The following is an 18,560-nucleotide window of genomic DNA, read 5'->3' as shown; positions in this document are numbered from 1 at the left end:
AACCAGAAATATCTATGACTATTTTTGTCATTAAGAATCTAGTCCCAAACTTTGACAGGATTTATTAGTGGTTAGATGAATATTTGGGCCACAATTAAAGAGTTAGAATGTGAAAATTAGTGTGACATTCTCCTTTTTAATAGGGGTGTTTAAATTAAAGGGGATTTTTAGCCATGAAGAGATATATGAGTAATCATATTCATTTAAAATTCCTTAGATTTCAATCTTTACTGGTTGATAGCATTCCTATGAAGTTAAATGGGATGTTATAGTGCATCTTACTATTTCACATACCGTAGAAATTGTATTTTGGCTATTCAGAGTTTTACATTATGCCTTCAATATGTTTTATAAATCCCAGGTTTTAGGGCTTGCGTTACTAAAGAAATCCTATGTGAGAAAATTAATGTAAATTCTTTGTTCTTGGGTACAATCAAGATAATTTTTTAAGTTTATTCAAATTACATTTGCACAAAAAAACACCAACCCATAACAAAGAAACTAAAACCACACAAACAAAATAACCAAACTCCCTCAAAATAAAAACAAACTAAAGAAACAAACAGAAAAACCCCACAACTCCTGCACCCAAAAAACTGGCAGCACAGTCCTTTTTATAGTGGACTATATTACTATGGTAGTCAACAGAGCAGCAATTACATAAGAGCCTCAGGGTCAAACAATACTGATGCTTCAGTTACCTATGTATGAAAGCAAACAACTTAATTAGTGTCACATACTTTGGAATTTTATTTTGCATTTAAATATAACAACAATGCCATTTTTGAAACGTAAATTATTCAAAGTCTGCATAATTTTATTTTGAAGTTGGCAAAGAGAAAGTAAGTGCCTTTTGAAAGAAATTGAACAGGAGGTGGAAAGAGGAAGAGATGTAACTTTTATAGCATAGGAACTGTTCTAGAAGAGTCCAGGAGAGAGGGATAAATATGCTTCACTCAATGACAGTTAGGAGCTAACTTAACTAACCAGAGCTAACATTTAGTTATCAACATTAACTTTCATAGCTAATGCCCCTTATAGTCCACTGAGGCAACATACTTCTCTGACAAATTGAAGAATCTAGAAATAATGCAATTCTTTTGTACTCAGTTGCCACTAAGAGCTTTTTTTCACCATTCTTAATGTTAGAAAATTTTATTAATGTTTCTGGCTCTGCTTATATAGAGAGAAATCAACAATCAACATTTCTGGAATCTGAGATTCATTTAGATTCAGAAGCCTTAATTTCTGAATAGTGTAGTTTTAATATATATATCATATATATATACAGATTAAATATATACATATATATTTGTAAAGATTAGTGTTTGGAAAACAATTCTGTAGTGAAATAGTAAAATTCTGTGGAAACTTTTATTGCTATAGGAGTGTAAGTCCACAGAGTTCTATTTGTATTCCCATGCCCTAAATATAGGTATTCATTATACTGTTAAAACAATATAAACAAAATACTCTGGGGCAAACTTTTTCTAAAATTTTCTATCACCTGTCTTCAAAGTTGATCTTCAAATATAAGGAAAAGTTTTTGAGACCTGTGACCAGGTAGCAGTTTGCACAGTAATTGTGCATGGGGTTAGGATATATGCCAAACCCAAAGCTGCTCACTGCCAGCCCAGAATAGCTGGTAACTCTGGAACACTGGAAACTCTGCAGTTCTTAGAAGGGATCTTGAATTAGATCTGGATAACAATTGTTTCTTTCTGAACATGTGACTTACTTGAAGGTCAGGAAGAAAACACAAACAATGAGACTGCTTGTGAAGAGACTACCCAAATGTCTTTGCACTGCCAAGCTTTATCTTCACTGTGAAATACAAATGACATTTTAAATTTACTTTCTTCATTACTCTTTTCTTCCTTTTTTGTTCTGTTAGATCAATATGCATTCTGTCGCTATGTGATTGACATGTTTGCGCAAGGGGATTTTTATCCAGGTACTTTCCTATATCATTGAACTCTGTTCTAATATTCTTCTGTTTCCCTGAGAGTTTCTGCTCCTTTATGTATCAAAAGTGTGCTTTGTATTGTTGAAAGGTCTCGTAAGAGCAACAAAGAGTGTGCCAATAGTTTTAATAAAGCATAAGAGCTAATGGCTGTTTTCTTAAAGCTTTTAATTTTCTGCCTACAATGCATGAATTAAAATCAAGGTTATGTCAAAAGTAGAGCCAATGGAAGATTGTACAAATTACTAAGATTTTCCATGCATTTTTTTTTTTTGCTGAGATGCAAGAGGAAGGAGCTTATTGTTAATAGCTTATTATTTGTTTTGTTGGGGTTTTTCCGCCACAAATAGCAAGGCTTAATCCCAAAATGCTTCAAAAATAGAGCCATTGTAGTTTGGGTATATAAAATACCTCAGCTGATCCATTGCAGAAGTGATGGATCTCTTTTTCCACATCTCTGTGCTCATCTATTCTGACACAGACACTTAATTTCTCACCAAAAAAAAAAAAAAAAAAGATAAAGCTACCGATGATGACTGAGCATCATCTCATAATATTAAGTCACTCTACCCTGACCTTATTTAATAGACATTCCTCCTGCTGAAATTTATTGTAAGAGGACATAATCCTGGGAACAAAAAGCAATAATACTCATGAGAAGAGTCAGAGGGAGAATATTTACGTATTCAATAAGCCTTACAAGCTTTGTTTAGTCAGTTATTTACTCAACAAGCACTCCACTAATACACCCGTAAATTGCATGGGTTTCCTTATCTCTTTCTTGTCCCTTACATCCTCTCTTGACATGCCCAGGTTCAATCAGTGCTGGGAAGTCCTTAGGATGTAGCAAGAAACAGAGCCTCACACAGAGAACACAGAATTTTGTGGAGGGAAAGTGAACAACTTTGGGATTCTGTAGGGAGTGTGTTTGTGTGGCCTGCTCTCAAAGAGTGACATGAAGAAGTAGGGTGTTCCATTAAAAGAGAACAAAATACTTCATCACCTTTAGAAGTTTTAAAGATAGCCAGTTATAAACAGAAGGACTATTTTAGGCTCAAAGGGGGGAGAAAGATTAGCAAAGCCTTTGAGAGACATTCAGTTATGCTTTAATTTAAAAAATAACCCCCTGTATCAATGCGAGTGACCTAGTTTCTGGCTTTACACAGCTGTACCACCAGCAACTAACATGACAACTACTTTCATGGAGATCTTCAAGATCTTTCTTACAGTTCTCCTGACATTTACAGCTCCTTTTATTCAGGTGGCTCTCTGCCCTGTTTGACACTGCAAAGGCAGGGCAGACATGCTGTGGGAAGGGACGGTTTGAGTTTTTTCAGCTTTTATTTTTCCAACTGCAAGGAAAACTGGGAAAACCCTGAAGAGGAGCAGGGAGATAGGGAAGTCTGTAGCAACTTGAATTTCAGAAAATAAAAGACATGACTCTTGCTTTCTTGTGTCATACCAGTATGTTATGACAGTTGTGCTAAGAAGCCAGAGATTCAACAGCTGAAAGACATTCAATGGCCTTTGAGTGATCAGGGGGCCTTCCAGATGAATGAGCAACCAGAGGGATAGCTTTAGGCCCCAGAAAATGGAAATAAGTCAGTCATAAAACATCTTAAATAATCTAATTTGTAGGTGAAATGGAAAGGGACAAGCCCTTAACATCTATTAAAGTTCACCTGTGGCTCCACCTGTAAAGCAACTGTTATTTGACCTGTTTAGAGGGAGGAAAAAAAAACAACAAAAAACCTCAACTAAATCATTGCCTTCAAATATTTTTCAATTGCCAGCAAGCTTTAGTAGACCCACTAACTATGAAAGGCAATCCTGTAGCATCCAGACTGTGTTTCTGAGAAACAAGGCAAAGATCAGGTATGTTCTGCCTTGCTTTATAGAAATCATTGAGGAGAGTGCCACCAAACACTGCTTAGTTAGTGTTTGTTACTGTCTCTCTCAAGCAAGAAGTTCATTTCACACTGACCTTTTGTGAACTGAAGTATTGCTATAATTCATTTTATTGAATGTGGGGAAAACACCCTTTAATAACCCTAGTATTCAACTAGCTTTGAAATCTGGTATGTTTTTTCCTTCTGTCAGTCTATATATTTTATGCTATACAAATTTTTCCAAACGAAGAGTTCTGAGTGCAAATCAGCTGAGGAATTTAATTACAGTCATCTTGACACTTCAATACTTTCAAAACAGGGATTATTTTTATCAATCTCAAGATAGCTGTTTTTGAAAGAGAAAAACCCCCTTATTTTGTGTCATAGAAAATTCCTTTATATAAGTATATTGACTTTTTGTAGGATTGTATACATCAAACATGAACTTCTGTCCTCTTAAGCTTATAAGAGCAGTGTCCCACTCATTAGATTCCTTAAGCAAAGTTTATGGATTTATAATGTCAATAATAGCACTATCATCCAGTATTTATTCTTGGATAGTGTTTTTGCAATGTTGCTGTTACAAAAAAATTGCATTCATTACTTCCAACATTAGATTATCTTAGTTGTATATAAATTTTAAGCTGGAATTTAGATTTTAGAATTGAGAAAAACAGACCATTCAAGGTGACATTTTATGATGCTCAAATAATTAAAATATAAAGTAAAACTCAGATCCTTAGGTTCCATTAACTAAATGCACTTTTCAAAATGCATAAATAATACATTCAGTCATATGAACAATCTACTGGAAGTCAGTTAATGTTCTAGTGTTGATTTTAACAAAGGAAGATGAAATGTTCTTCACTTACTCAATTTTGTAATGATACTGCAGTCTTAGCTATATAAAATTAATTAAATATAGACAGGGAATTCATAGGAAGTCATACAAAGGAGAATTCTTGCTAAGCTTCTTCATGCAGTGTTAGCTATTTTTCTTGTTTCTCTGCCAGTATTTGTCCTTGGTACTGACTAGGCAGATCCTCCTGTAAGTCACAATAATTGTGTCAATATCAATTAACTTCTAAGATTTCTATTTTACTTTCTTACAAAAGAGAAATATCTGAGGTTCTCTGCCCTTTACAATAGATAACAGTGGAGCTTTAACCATAAACTCATTTTTTTCCTAAACCAGAAGTCCACCTCGTGGATATCATGACTGCAACAGTGACCAGTTGGATTCTACTGAGACATTCATAGGTAGCCCACTTTAGGTCTACTGTATACAGTATAAAAATTTGCTTTCTGAATTTATTTGTTGAGAAATTGAGCTTGAGATTTTTTTGTACTTTCTATCTAGCATGTCTATGATAAGTGACAATTTCTCAGAGGGACTATTGAACCACCTTTCCTCAAAAACATAGATTTTCTGATTTTATTTATCCCTGGACTACAGTTTCTCAGCCAAGTATGGCAGCACTGTCTCAGCATTAACAAATCACTCTGTCCAAACTGCTTTGTACTCCTTTTGGCTGCCTGTAAATGAAGAATTAAAATGCATTTCTTCCAGGGTTAATTTTGCAAGTTTTACTTTTAAAACTTTAAAACCTAAGGTGGAAAGCTTGCTTATTAAGAACATTTGTTCTGACTGGCACCTCTATTGTTCTACTGGCATTTTTGAGATCCAAGACAGCCTTTCTGATACAGAAGGGTACTGGCTTATATAGTTTCATGGATATAGTCTATTCCATGTATTTGATAATTTGTTTGATGTTCCTGTATTTTGTTCTGAGTAGTATAAAAATGTAATTCATAACTATTTTCTTTTGGCCTTAGAGAGTTTTGAATTCCTCACCTACATGGATGGATTTCAGGGACACTAACTGGTCACTCTTTTAGAATGGAGCACATGATTCTCTAAGTTAATCTGGTCTGCTCTACTTTATTCCCCCTCTGCCATACACCTCTTTTCCCACTCATGCCCTGCTTTCCCTGCTATGTTTGCCGGCTTGCATTATGCTAGCACATCCTGAACTACTCTGACAGATCAAGGAACTGTCCCGATGAAATGCCTTCTGCGTTTTGCAGCTACACAGAGTGGATTCTTGTGTGTCTGCCCTTTTGCATGCCATCTCTGCATGGGGCTATGCATGCTGCATACTGCTGAATTAAGTGATAAGCATCTCTTGTGTACTTGGTCAAAACATCGCACATTTTTTCTCCACAGACACACTCTCTAGTCATGGTCTGATTTTTTTTTCATTTTAATCACTTAGAAGTTTGTTTTGTGCGCATTGTTTTACTGTCTTCTAGTTTCAGTTAAACTACTTACATTTCACAGTATTCTGGACTCACTGCTGGATGATCTTTACAGTTGCCTAATTGTCAGCAAAGACAGTGGGAGCACGATGTGATATTCACAATTTAGTCTTCCTAAAATCTTTGCACTGAAGCACCCAATTACCCTATGGAGCTTATACCTGTTTCCAATAACAACTAGATTGTAAAGGAATCTGGCCACATCATTTCTTTTTATCAATTTTCCCTCATACATTTATTGTGTATTACCATGCCAGGGTCTGAAAGCCAAAGTGATGTAGACAATATTCCTAATCTTACACTGTTGAAAAAATATTTGCCTTGGAGAAAATCAATCAGGATTTCTGGCATATATACATTGCAAGAGTGTATCCTAAAGGGTAAAAGGGTCATTCTGCCTACTTATTAAAAAAAAAAAAAATCATTGAAGCCTCACTTTTTGTACATATACTCTTTAAAAAAAAACAAAAAAAAAACCAACAAAAAAACCCCCAAACAAAACAAAACCAAAAATCAAAAACAAACAAACAAACAAACAAAAACCCTGACAAACATGGAGAGTCAAGAAATTCAGGCAAGTTATGTTGAGTGTCCATGGGGAATCTCAGACACTGCTTTGTCCCGGAAAGAAGTGGTAGACTGAATAATCTTTGTGTCTGCAGTGTTCTTCCAAGGCTTACCTTTTCTCCACTGCCAAGAAGAATTCAGTCAAAGGAAGGTATTATTTCTATTACAAAATGTAAGAGAATTACTAGACTGCCAATATGATACTTGCTATTTAATATATATAAAAATATGGAGATAGTGATATAAAAGTATATCAATATTGAAAGATCATGAAGTATACTGCAAAAAATCTTCTAGAGCAATAAGTGCCTAATTTTGAAAGCAAAAATGCCTGCATTTACTGTGGGTGGGCTGTAGCACTGAATTTAAATACTTGTCCTCTGCTGTTTAGATAGCAGAACACTTTAGGCTCTTGAACTATTTTTAAGTGTCACTCCTACTTGATTAGAGACTAGAATGTGTTGTAGATTTCTCAATGACAGGGTGTAACATTTCACCCTGTTACATTACATTTACCTAGACATAACTTTGATCCTGGTGTAGTTTCTCTGGGTATATATTTGCTTCAGTGCAATTAGAAAAAGAAAAATGTCTGTCAATATATAGGAAAGTAGTATGTTATTAATCTCTTGTTTGGAGAAATTCAGTGGGAAAAACTGTGGGCTGAGTTATAGACTTTAACATTTGAGCAAAAATGCTAAAGAATAGTATATTTTTTTTCTCTGGAGAGTTCCTTTCAGATGTCAACTACTCAATAGCCCTCTACCCTATGGTAGAGAACACACAACCCAAATATTTGTTTTAGTGAAATACTAAAGAAAGAGTATGGGATCTGTGAAACTATTCCAGTATTATTTTTTTTAAAATTTACTTTTTTACTGCCTTCTGAGGGCAGTACTGTACCCCAAAATTTGAAGAGATTCATCTGAATTCCTCTTCAGAGTTGACAATTAATTTTCCATTACTTTATCAAAAAGCTGTTCATATGATGAAACACTTGTTGACACTTTTGTTTCTGCTGATGGCATAAAGGGAGATGATGGAAAGACGGAAGTACTTATTCCTCTATTATAATCTGGGAGAGGTTTGAAGACTTTTCGAACAGTCTGAAAGGAAAGAGTTAATGAAGAGTAATTCTAAATACATGCCTGAGAAACTGAAAATTAAGTTTTAATTGTTAAAAAATGTACAACTGATTTATTAATGTGAAATTTTTCAAAAAACTTTATTTGTAATTTGTAGCCTAAATATTGCTTCTTCAGATTTCTATTGAGCTATGAGAAACTAGGAGGAGGTATCCACTGATCTTCATTTAAACAAGGCTCTTGTCTATGACCACACTGTCACCGCAAAATCTCTATGTATTTGGTCAAACTCTGAAATTACATTCAGTTCTCAATGGGAATGTTATCAGCATATAATCCTGATAACATCCCACAGAAGCAAACCACCTATCTATTGTTCCCTGCTTATATCATCCCACTGTGAATCTGAGCCAGATGCTGGCACACAAATCTGCATCTGTCAACACTCTTTGGCACTTTATTGTAGCTTTGCCAAAAAAATTTCAAATGACTGACTCTCTCAAAAACAGCTACAAAGGGAATGTGTGGTATTTTGCTTCTGTAGAGAGGCACTCTGAGGAATCCAAATTATGAGATACAAGAAAAAGTCAAAACTTTTGCTGATATAAATGAGTCTAAATCTTTGATTTTAATGGAAATAAATTTAATCTGTGAAGACAGAGAGACTAGAGTAACAAAGTTATTCTCATCTTGAATTATTTTTTATTATGACAACAATAATACAACAATTACATATAGTTCAGTAAACAAGTCTCAAAATCAAGGATCATTTCAATGGAGGATCATCAAAGACTCAATTATAGTTTTGAAAATTAAGCTATCTAGAAAATAAGGGCAAAAGTTAAATGCCAAAAAACACCAAAAACAGCTAATAGTAACCAAACTCAGTTTCATATTGAAAAGGTAAAAAACTGTTTAAGAAGTGACCTTGTCAAATATATATTACATTTAGTGACTTGTTACCATAACTAATTTCCAGTTATAGTATGTATAAATACTGATATGTCAAATAGGTTAAAATATGGAAGCACTCTACAGGCAGCCTCAAAGTCACAGAAAATGGTTGTGTGGGGGAATTTAACTACCCAGACGCCTGCTAGAGAAGCAATACAGTGAAGCCCAAACAGCCCAGGAGGTTCCTGGGAAGCAATGACAACAACTTCCTGTCACAGGTAGTGGAGGATCCTACAAGGAATGGTGGTGTTGCTCAACCTCATACTGACAAATAGAGAAGGCCTTGTTGGAGATGTGAAGGTTGGGGACCATGTTGGCTGTATTGATCATGAGTTTGTGGAGTTCAGGTAAGGAGGAAACAGGGCAGCATGTAAGATTGTAACCATGGTTTTCAGGTGAACTATATTCAGCCTCTTTAGAGATCTTCTTGAAAGAATCCCATGGGAACAGGTCCTTCAGGCAAGAGGGGTTCAAGAAGCATGGTCGATATTGAACGATCACTTCTCCAGGCTCAAGAATAATGCATCTTGATGAGCAAGACATTGGGCAAAGAGGGCAGGAGACTTGCATGGATGAACAAGGAACTCCTGTCACTACTCAAGCATAAGCAGGAAATACACAGGAGATAGAAAGAGGGTGAGGCTACTTGGGATAAATATAAAGAGGTTGTCAGAGTAGATAGAAATGAGCTAAGACTCACCTGAAATTAAATCTGGCCAAGAATGTCAAGGACAACAAGGACTCCTTCAAATACATCAAAATCAAAAGGAAAACTAAAAAAATGTGGGCCTCTTACTAAATGGAGGGACCCTGGTAAGAAAGGATGCACAGAAAGCAGAGTTACTGAATGCCTTCTTTGCATCGGACTCTGGTCTCAAAATCAACCCTCAGTAACCTCTGACCCAGGAGACCAGGGTGAAGGAATGCTGGAAGGAAAACTTCCTTTTGGTCAAGGAGGATTGGGTTAGAGAACACCACCTAGGCAAACTTGACTTCTACAAGTCCATGGGCCCTGACAGGATGGATCCATGAGTGCTGAGAGAGCTAGCAGACACCATAGCTAGGCTGCTCATGTTCATCTTTGAAAGGTCGTGGTGTTTAGCAGAGATACCTGAGGACTGAAAGAAAATAAACGTCAGCCTGGTCTTCAAAAGGGCAAGAAGAAGGACCTGGGAAACTACAAGCCATTAAGCCTAACCTCAGTCTTTGGAAAGCTGATGGAGCTCCTTATTAGCAGGCCATTTCTATTCACATGGAAGACAAGAAAGTAATTGAGAGTAGTCAGCATGTATTCATTAAATGTGGATCATGCTTGATGCATCCATTTGCCTTCTGCACCAAAAAAACTACCTGGGGGGATGAGAGGAAAGCAGTGGATACTGTCTACTTTGAATTCAGCAAGGCTTTTGACAATGTCTCTTGCAAAATCTTCATAGGCAAATTTAGGAACTGTGAACTGCATAAGTGGACAGTGAGGTGGATTGAGAACTGGTTGAACGGCAGACTCCACTGTGGGATCAGTGACACAGTGGTCTAGTTGGAGGCCTGTCACTAGTGATGTCCCCCTAGGTTCAATTCTGGGCACAATATTCTTTAACTTGTTCATCAGTGACTTGGACAAAGGGACAGAGTGCCTTCTCAGGAATTTCTCTGAAGACACGAATCTGGGAGGAAAGGCCAGTACCTCAGAGGGCTGTGCAGCCCTTCCAAAGGATCTCTACAGGTTGGAGAGATGGGAAGAGAAGAATTTTCTGAAGTTTAGTAAGGGAAAATGCAGAGTACTGCAGCTGAGAAATAATCCCATGCACCAGTACTTGCTGGGGGCTCACCTGCTGGAAAGTAGCTCTGTGGAGAAGGACCTGATGGTCCTGGCGTACAACAAGCTGTCCATGAGCCAGCAGGGTGCCCTTGTGGCCATGAAGGCCAATGGGATTTAGCAGTGCATTAGGAAGAGCATTGCCAGCAAGTCAAGGGAGGTGATCCTGCCCCTCTACTCAGCCCTGGTGAGGGCTCATTTGGAGTGCTTTGTCCACTTCTGGGCTCCTCAGTACAAGAGAGACATGGAGCTCCTGGAGTGGGTCCAGCGGAAGGCAACAAAGAAGATCAAGAGACTGAAGTATCTCTTTTACAAGGAAAAGCTGACGGAGCTGGGCCTGTTCAGCCTCAGGAAGAGACAACATAGCGGGGACCTCATCAATGTGTACAAGTACCTCAAGAGAGGCTGTCAGTCTATAGGACAAGAGGCAATGAGCAGAAACTGATGCACAGGAAGTTCCACCTGAACATGAGGAAGAGTTTCTTTCCTGTGCAAGTGGCCGAACACTGGGGTAGATTGCCCAGAGAGGCTGTGGAGTCTCCCTCACTGGAGTTATATTCAAGAGCATCCTTTTCTGTGTGCTCTGGGATGGCTCTGCTTGCGTAGGAAGACTGAACCAGGTGACCCACTGTGGTCCCTTCCAATCTCATCCATTCTGTGATTTTGTGATTTTAGAGATACACAACCTTTCTTCAGTATTGAAGTGAATTTAATATGAAAAATGCTTTCTGAAAATTATTTAAGTCAAAAGTAGTTTTATCCATATTTGTGAGGCATAGTTGGCAAGTAACATCTCAGAAACCTAAAAAAACATAAATTCTAAATGTCAGCCTATAAGAACATATGTTTCTTTCTTAGGACTTGGATGGCTTCAAGTATGAAGAAAAACACACTTCTCGAAAGAAAGACCCTTATTTTCAGGCCTAGATTTTTAAGCTTTTAAAAATCTGTATATGCAAAAGAACCCAGACAACTATTGTCCATGTTTCAGATTTTGCTCACAGTATTTCTGTTCGGAACGCACATAGGATGAGTTATTTAAAGGAATGGACTGCAACTGTCAATCGATCTGAGATTGCATTATAAGCAATATTGATAGAAAAGACAACCACTGAAGTCAGCTACATATAGGTCTGCCAAGCTTCAGCTAGTAGGGTTCAAAACTTGCTATGAAAAATTATTCTTCCAGTAAAGATGATTATTTTGTACAAAATATTTCAGCCATGTCCAACACATAGAAAGATAATTTGTATTAGTTATTTAAAATTTGTCTTTCAGTCCTTCCCTTTGAAATGTCCTAAGTGGTCCTAAACTAACTAAAAGGGAGATTCACTAGAAGGTTTAACTTGTTGCACAGGCTGAAATATCGACTCAGGAAAATTGATAGTATATTCAGAAAGAGTTTAGGATTGTCTACACAGGTCCACATATTGCATCCCTAGGTTCTGTCATTTTATGATTTTGGTGACTAAACTTGACCTGTAGAAATATCTTAATGTTGTAGCTTTGAGTGCCACAGAATTTATATTTTAAACACTTACCAAACTAGCAATCTCTGCAGACTCTAATCAGTTCCTTAAACATCTTACACAATGATGTGACACCATGAAGTCCATCATAGAGTTGTCTAAACCAAATAAGCCAGGCAACTATATCTTAAATGCCAACCATTTCAGTATAGTAGGAATCTTATATGGTTTGCAAGTGAACATTTGTCTTTGGTGAGACATGATAACCTACAATCTTTTCCTTCAGTTAGTTGTATAAGGCCATGTTATATAACTCTAGAATGTATTTATTTCTAAAATAATAAATGAGCTAATGAATCCATTACCTTTAGAATATACTTCTGAAAATTCTTAAGGAGGTTAACCACCATGCAATGAGTTTCTCTCAACTTTAATAAAAAGGAAAATAGCTGAGATCCATACAATGTGTCTTTAAACACCTACTGATGCTGAATACACTGAAACACCATGAAGGAAGAAAAATGCATACTGACAGGCTTCCAGTTTTCCCGTAAATTTTTCATTAACAAGGAAAATCCTACAATGTTTTTTTGTAGAACTGAGAGAAGTCAGTCTTCTCATCCAAATATAGATTCTCTGCTGTCTTTATTGGAAAATGATGAGGCTCAGTTTTAACAACTGAGTAATGGTACAAGGTCACCATATCTCATAGATACATAGAGCATAGAAAGGATCTACAAATGCTTTGACTAGATGCATTCCATCATAAAGCATTTCCAGCTTAGCAGTAATTCCTTACCTCTTCTGCTCTGAGAACATGTAATGCAGCAGAGAGAAGTGTTCAGACATGGCCTAAGCAACATATGTTTTCCATGTCTTGCTTATGTCTACCTCCTCCTGCATCCCATCTGCAGCCACTGTGACAGCAAGTTGTGGCAGATCCATTCCTTTCACCATTCTTTCTTCAACTGCATCTTTTTTTTTTGATGTTCACCTTCTTTCTATGTGTATCTGATTTATCAAAAAGACATGCAACATATGACATATACCTAGAATGAGATGAGTAATTTATTTTTTCTTCATCAGAAAACACTATCTTCTCTCTTGTACTTCACTTACCTTTCTATTTTTTCACTTTGTCCTTCAATACATGCAGTATTATTTGACAAAGTAAATAACATATAAAGTTCAAAGTGTTCAATGCCCATACACAATAAACCTAAAAAATGTTTTTATCCTTCCCCACCCCCCCCTACAGTTAAGCCTAAAAACAAAATCATTTCTATGTGAGAATCAGTCATATAATTATTGGGGATTTGGGAAGCACTGTGCTACCAGACAACATTTACAATGCGAAAAAATCATACATGGCTCTTGATTTTAGTCCTAGAATATTTTGATGCTTTCTGGTGGTGTGTTTATGGAAAACTGCAAAATAAGATGTTTGCAATTCTTTGGACATCACTTAGATGCCCAAAATTTAATGGCCCGACTTTAACTTTTAGCTGTATTTATAGCCAATGGTATGAAATGGAGGCCTCCAGAGGACAATTTCACCCTAAAAAAGATGCCTTAGGATAGAAAAGGTGAATCACCCTTTGAAGGTATAAATTTTTCTCCATTGAATATAAATGGATCCCTCGGGTGACTTAACTGTCTGAAAGTTAACTTTTAAATATCTGGTATTGAAAGAGCCTACACACATTCAAGAAGTATGCTGCAAATGTGCAAGCAAGGATTTTGCTCAAATAAAGACTTGAAATGAAAAATTTTCTATAAGATTTCAAATTATGTTATCAGGAGAAGCTGTTGACTCAATCAAGAAAACAGTGGTGCCACTTGAAAATTTGAGTGGTTTGGATATTTTCTCTAATAAATATGAAGGCTATTCCCTGTAAAGAAAAGCTCAGTCTTTACAGCTTTCACTTGCATAGAAATTAAGATTTGGAATTTTTATTTGCTGTATTTGGATGCAACTTTTTTTTCTTTTTTTCTTAAATTTCTGTTACATCCATTTATTGATGCAATGGAAAGGCATGGTAACTTAAGTCATTTTCCCAAAAATTGTAGAGGAGGCCCTGAGCACAAGGATTAGAACCAATGACAGTGTCCCAGGACTCTTTGTCCTAAAAATAACATCTTTAAAAGACAGAGGATCTTTCCTGAGAAAATGAAAGGGAATGAAGAATGAAAAGTTACCAAAACATGGTTTAAAGTAATCATTATCATCAGTATTGCAGGGTTTTTTTCCAGTATTTCTCATAATTACAGCCATAGCATTTATAGAAGAAAGAGAATGCTCACTGAGTTTCCTAATGAGATACTTAACACCAGCCTAATACTTAGTTCTCGTTGGTTTCAGTGGGGATGAGCAATAGGAGTTAGGAGCCAGCACCTCTGCACCTTTGGGCCCAGCGTCTGATATCTGATCTAATCAGTTCTTATCCCTCTAATTTTGAATTTCATTATTGAAATTCTAACTTCTGAAAAATAGTTATGGCTTCACTGTCTTAGGTGATTGTCAAGTATAGACAAGACATGTACTTGGTTTCTCTCATTCTGGCAAAAAGATTCAGTTATGAAAACCTTTGTGGCTTCTGGTCAGAGATATTTGGACTCAGTTTGACTTTCAATGATTTCTGTAATAAATATATTCACTATCTACAAATATCTATAGTTGTGAGAAGTTCTTATTATGATTTTATCCACGCTAGGCTGTTTTTGTTTTGCAAAACCTGGAATATACAATCTTTCTCGAAAAACATAAAGTTTAAGCATTCTTACAGCTGTCACTTTTAGCTTTTCTGACTTCAGCACTTAATGTTTCTTAGAAGTAGTTGTACTAAGGACAGTTGAAACAATGCTATGTCCAGATAAACCAAATACAAATAACTTATAAATTACTGCACAGTGATCCCATGGCATAGCCAGTGTTTATTACTTTTCAACATAACAGCTTATCAGTCCCCTCCATTCTGTTTAATTGTTAACTGCAAGTATTTAATTGCAGTGTTTTCTTTTATCTGTTTTAATTATTTTCCTTTGGATACTTCATATTGTGGAAAAAATGCATCTATACCAACTCCTGATGTTGATGGTAATTATGCTAGGGGTCATTGTGCATGATACCAATTTATTAAAGGTTATTTGAGGAAAGAGAGAAAGGCTGAATATGGCTTTTCATTTTATAATCTGCTTTTACAGTCCTTTCACAGTCCAGGATGCAGCAATAACTATAATAACCCATCATTTCCACACAATAACCCATCATTTCCACTGTCCTTCTACTTAGTTCTTTAAGATTCATCTTTCGATATTTCTAAACTTAACATGTAGGATTATTGTTACCTGCTAAATGCCCATGATAAATAATGGGAGGAAGTGAAGGCAATTGGATTTGCAATTCTTTCAATTCAATTTTATTTTAACATCAGAAAGGGCTGTGTGACTTCATACCTAATATATAATGACAAAAATTGCTAATACTTAATTTTTAACTCCTAAAGGACTTCAGTCTTTTGAACAGAAAAATTACAACAGCTTTCACAAGATATGGATTGAACTAAAGAGGAATTTTGTGGCAAAAATCTCTATAAAACCATTCTCAACAGATACATTTTTTTAAATGGATTTGACTGTGTGCTCTGCGATGCAGTTAAAATACATTGCATGTGTTCCTGGACCCATATTATCATCTGTAGGTTAAAAGAGAAAAAAGAAACAAAACACCTATAACTCTAGCCATGCATCCCTTGCCTGCCTCATCTGTACACTTGTGCACACTTGCATTGTGTTAGATACAAACCCACAGGAAAAGAAAAAATATATCAAACAAATTCCCTCCCAGCTGTGTTTTTAATTGGATTTGGTGTCTGAGTGAAAACACAGCAACTAACTGATGTTCACACAACATCCAGAAATCTGCAACAACAAATCTCACACCTGTTCAATTACCAAATCAAATAATTTCTGCTCTGAAATGTCACTAAACCACAATGGAAATTTGTAAACAGAATATCTTTAAGGTCCCTTCCAACCTTAACTTTTTTATAATTACTTCTAAATAAATATCTATATGTATTTGTGTGTACATGTGTATACATGTGTACACATATGCCCATGCATGCACATATATATAGCATATATTATATAGGTTTAATTGCATATAAATATATATAAGAATGCATCATCAAAAATAAAGGACTAACTCAAATATCAGTGTATTAAAAATTGAAGACTATCAAGTTGCTGTTACTTTTTGTTTGGTGCCTCAAGAAGGAAAATTTAATCCTTCCTCCTACTCCGTTTAAAAGAGCCTTTACATTTAGGTTATCAGTCTGCATCCACCCTTCCTACTCCTTCACTTTTAGTGTACTGGTCCTTGCTTTCAGCTTAATAGATGGATGGCTTCCCAAAGCTGTCAGATTATTTATATGGGCCTGGTTTTATTGTCTGGGTGTTGAGGGAATAGCTCTCAATAGCATGCTTTACTTATAAGTTAGACTCTATGTAGCATTTCAAAATTATTTGTGATATTTTTAATGGATTTAAATAGATAGATACAGGGGAACATAGATTTGGCATAATGCATGCAATCTCTCCTTTTCTTCTTTCTTATGTGTCACAAAAGTAACTGATTGATAGTGTGTAATGTAATATCAAAATTTAAAAGATTGCATTGATACTGGTAATCACTGCACCATGATAGAAGAGTTTTTTCTTAGGTAATATCGCCCATATGCAAAATCAGAGTTTCACTTTATGTTGACCAATTATCCATTTAAAGAGCCAGATCCTGAATGCAATTGAAAACCAGAAATATATGTTGGCTTTTAAAATACACTTTCTTAAAAGCTTCATTTTATTATCTGTTAATTCCATCTACCACTGTCAAAAATTCAGTTCCAAATAGGTCATTAAGACCTTGTTTAAACTACTTTTTCCATTTGACATAACTTTTTATCACTTTTAAGACTTGTGTGCTACATTTAGATTAGTAAATCAAACTCAATTCAACTGTTCTCTGAATGTGATTTCTTTTTGTCATAGAGTGATTCGTGTCCAGTACACTTCCTCAAGGTCAGAATGGGTTGGTTGTATTCCAGCTACCTATTGGGAGTGGTCCCTGGCCCATGCTAACTCCTGAACTAAGTCAATGAATTTTTTAAGACATTGCTGCTTGGCACAGGTCAAAGTCATCAGGGGGTATCCTAAAAAATGTTGCAGGATATGTATGTCTGAATTGCAAAGCCCAGCAATGTTCTCAGGCACCATTTAATTACTGTTCTGCATAAAACCATTGTATCACAATGTGTTACTTAGGAAGAATGCCTATATGGGGTGCCAGAATTCCAACTCATTCTTTCTTGAAAATGAGCATTTCCATTGTTCAGCACAGTTACACAATCTCACCTCTTGACCCTCAGCTCTTCTGTCTTAATGAAAAACAGTTTGCTCATAGTTTTTCATGCACATGTACTAAGCAGAGAAACCCTTTTTCAGCATAGTGACAGTCTAATGTCTGGAGAGTAATGACTGCTAGCAAGAGAGACTCACCTTTATCTTCTAGCAACTTACACATCAAAACTGGAAGCCTGAGCAAAATGTTTGGACTTTGCTAAATTTTCAGTCCTCTAAAAGCACATTTGGCAGTCTTACCTCATTCTGCTTGTCCATGTCTAGTTCCAAGATTCATTAAACATTTGATTTGAATTTACTTTTTCTAACAAATGCCTCTGCAAAGGGCACGTTTACTTTATTGCAATTATTACAACTATCATTAGGGAATGATGTCACATTTGAGGAGAATAAGATTTATTTGAAGACATTTTGCTGTGCTGAGAGATATGGTAACAAAATCGTTGCTGTTGGACCATAGGATTCCTGCTGTGCAAATAACTGGTATATGGGTATGAGGAAGAGAACAGTTATAGGAATAGTACTTCCACACGTTACATTCTGTGATGGTATTATTTCTTTCCATATTTGATTAGAATATTCTCCTGTCTACAATGTCTTTACTTGCTTACTAATAATCATAATTTTAGGAGTATTTTATTTTATCTCATGACCTTTTTTTTTAGAAAGATATAGTTAGACATTTATTCTATTAAGTTTGCTGCCAACAAATACAACTCAGAAGATCAGGGAAAAAAGAAAACTTACATGATGTGCTGTTGTCATAATGTTCAGACATGACATTTTTGACACATGTAGAAAGACACTTTCTAGATTGAGAATAGTAAGATAATTATTTTTCTTGTATTCCTTACCATGCAATAAAAAAAATCTAAAATATTAACAAAACAGGTCAGAATTAATTTATTCAAGATCCCTCAAGTGATTTAAAAGCAACAACAGCAGAAGTTTCACAGAGCTTGAGGACTACAGCTTATTTTCACTGAAGTATTTATGTTACCATCTAGTGTCTTAAACCTTTTACTCATCCTTCTACTCATCCTTGCAGTGTATTTCTTTCCTTTCAGGCAGTGATGGAAG

General features: G+C 35.9%; 1 protein-coding gene across 1 annotated transcript in view; it reads left to right on the top strand.

The window, feature by feature from the left end:
• The window catches only part of TRDN (triadin), a 221,117-nt gene that overhangs the window by 77,802 nt on the left and 124,755 nt on the right, over window positions 1-18,560 (top strand). The window contains exon 12 of the mRNA XM_071547897.1: window positions 1,895-1,954. Coding sequence (XP_071403998.1) covers window positions 1,895-1,954 — 60 coding nt within the window. The remainder of the gene's footprint in view (window positions 1-1,894; window positions 1,955-18,560) is intronic.

Source organism: Pithys albifrons, chromosome 2, assembly GCF_047495875.1.
Source record: "Pithys albifrons albifrons isolate INPA30051 chromosome 2, PitAlb_v1, whole genome shotgun sequence".
In the NCBI taxonomy this organism is placed as follows: Eukaryota; Metazoa; Chordata; class Aves; order Passeriformes; family Thamnophilidae; genus Pithys; species Pithys albifrons.
Note: the sequence above shows the minus strand (reverse complement) of the source record. Positions and strands in the feature narration are given on the sequence as shown.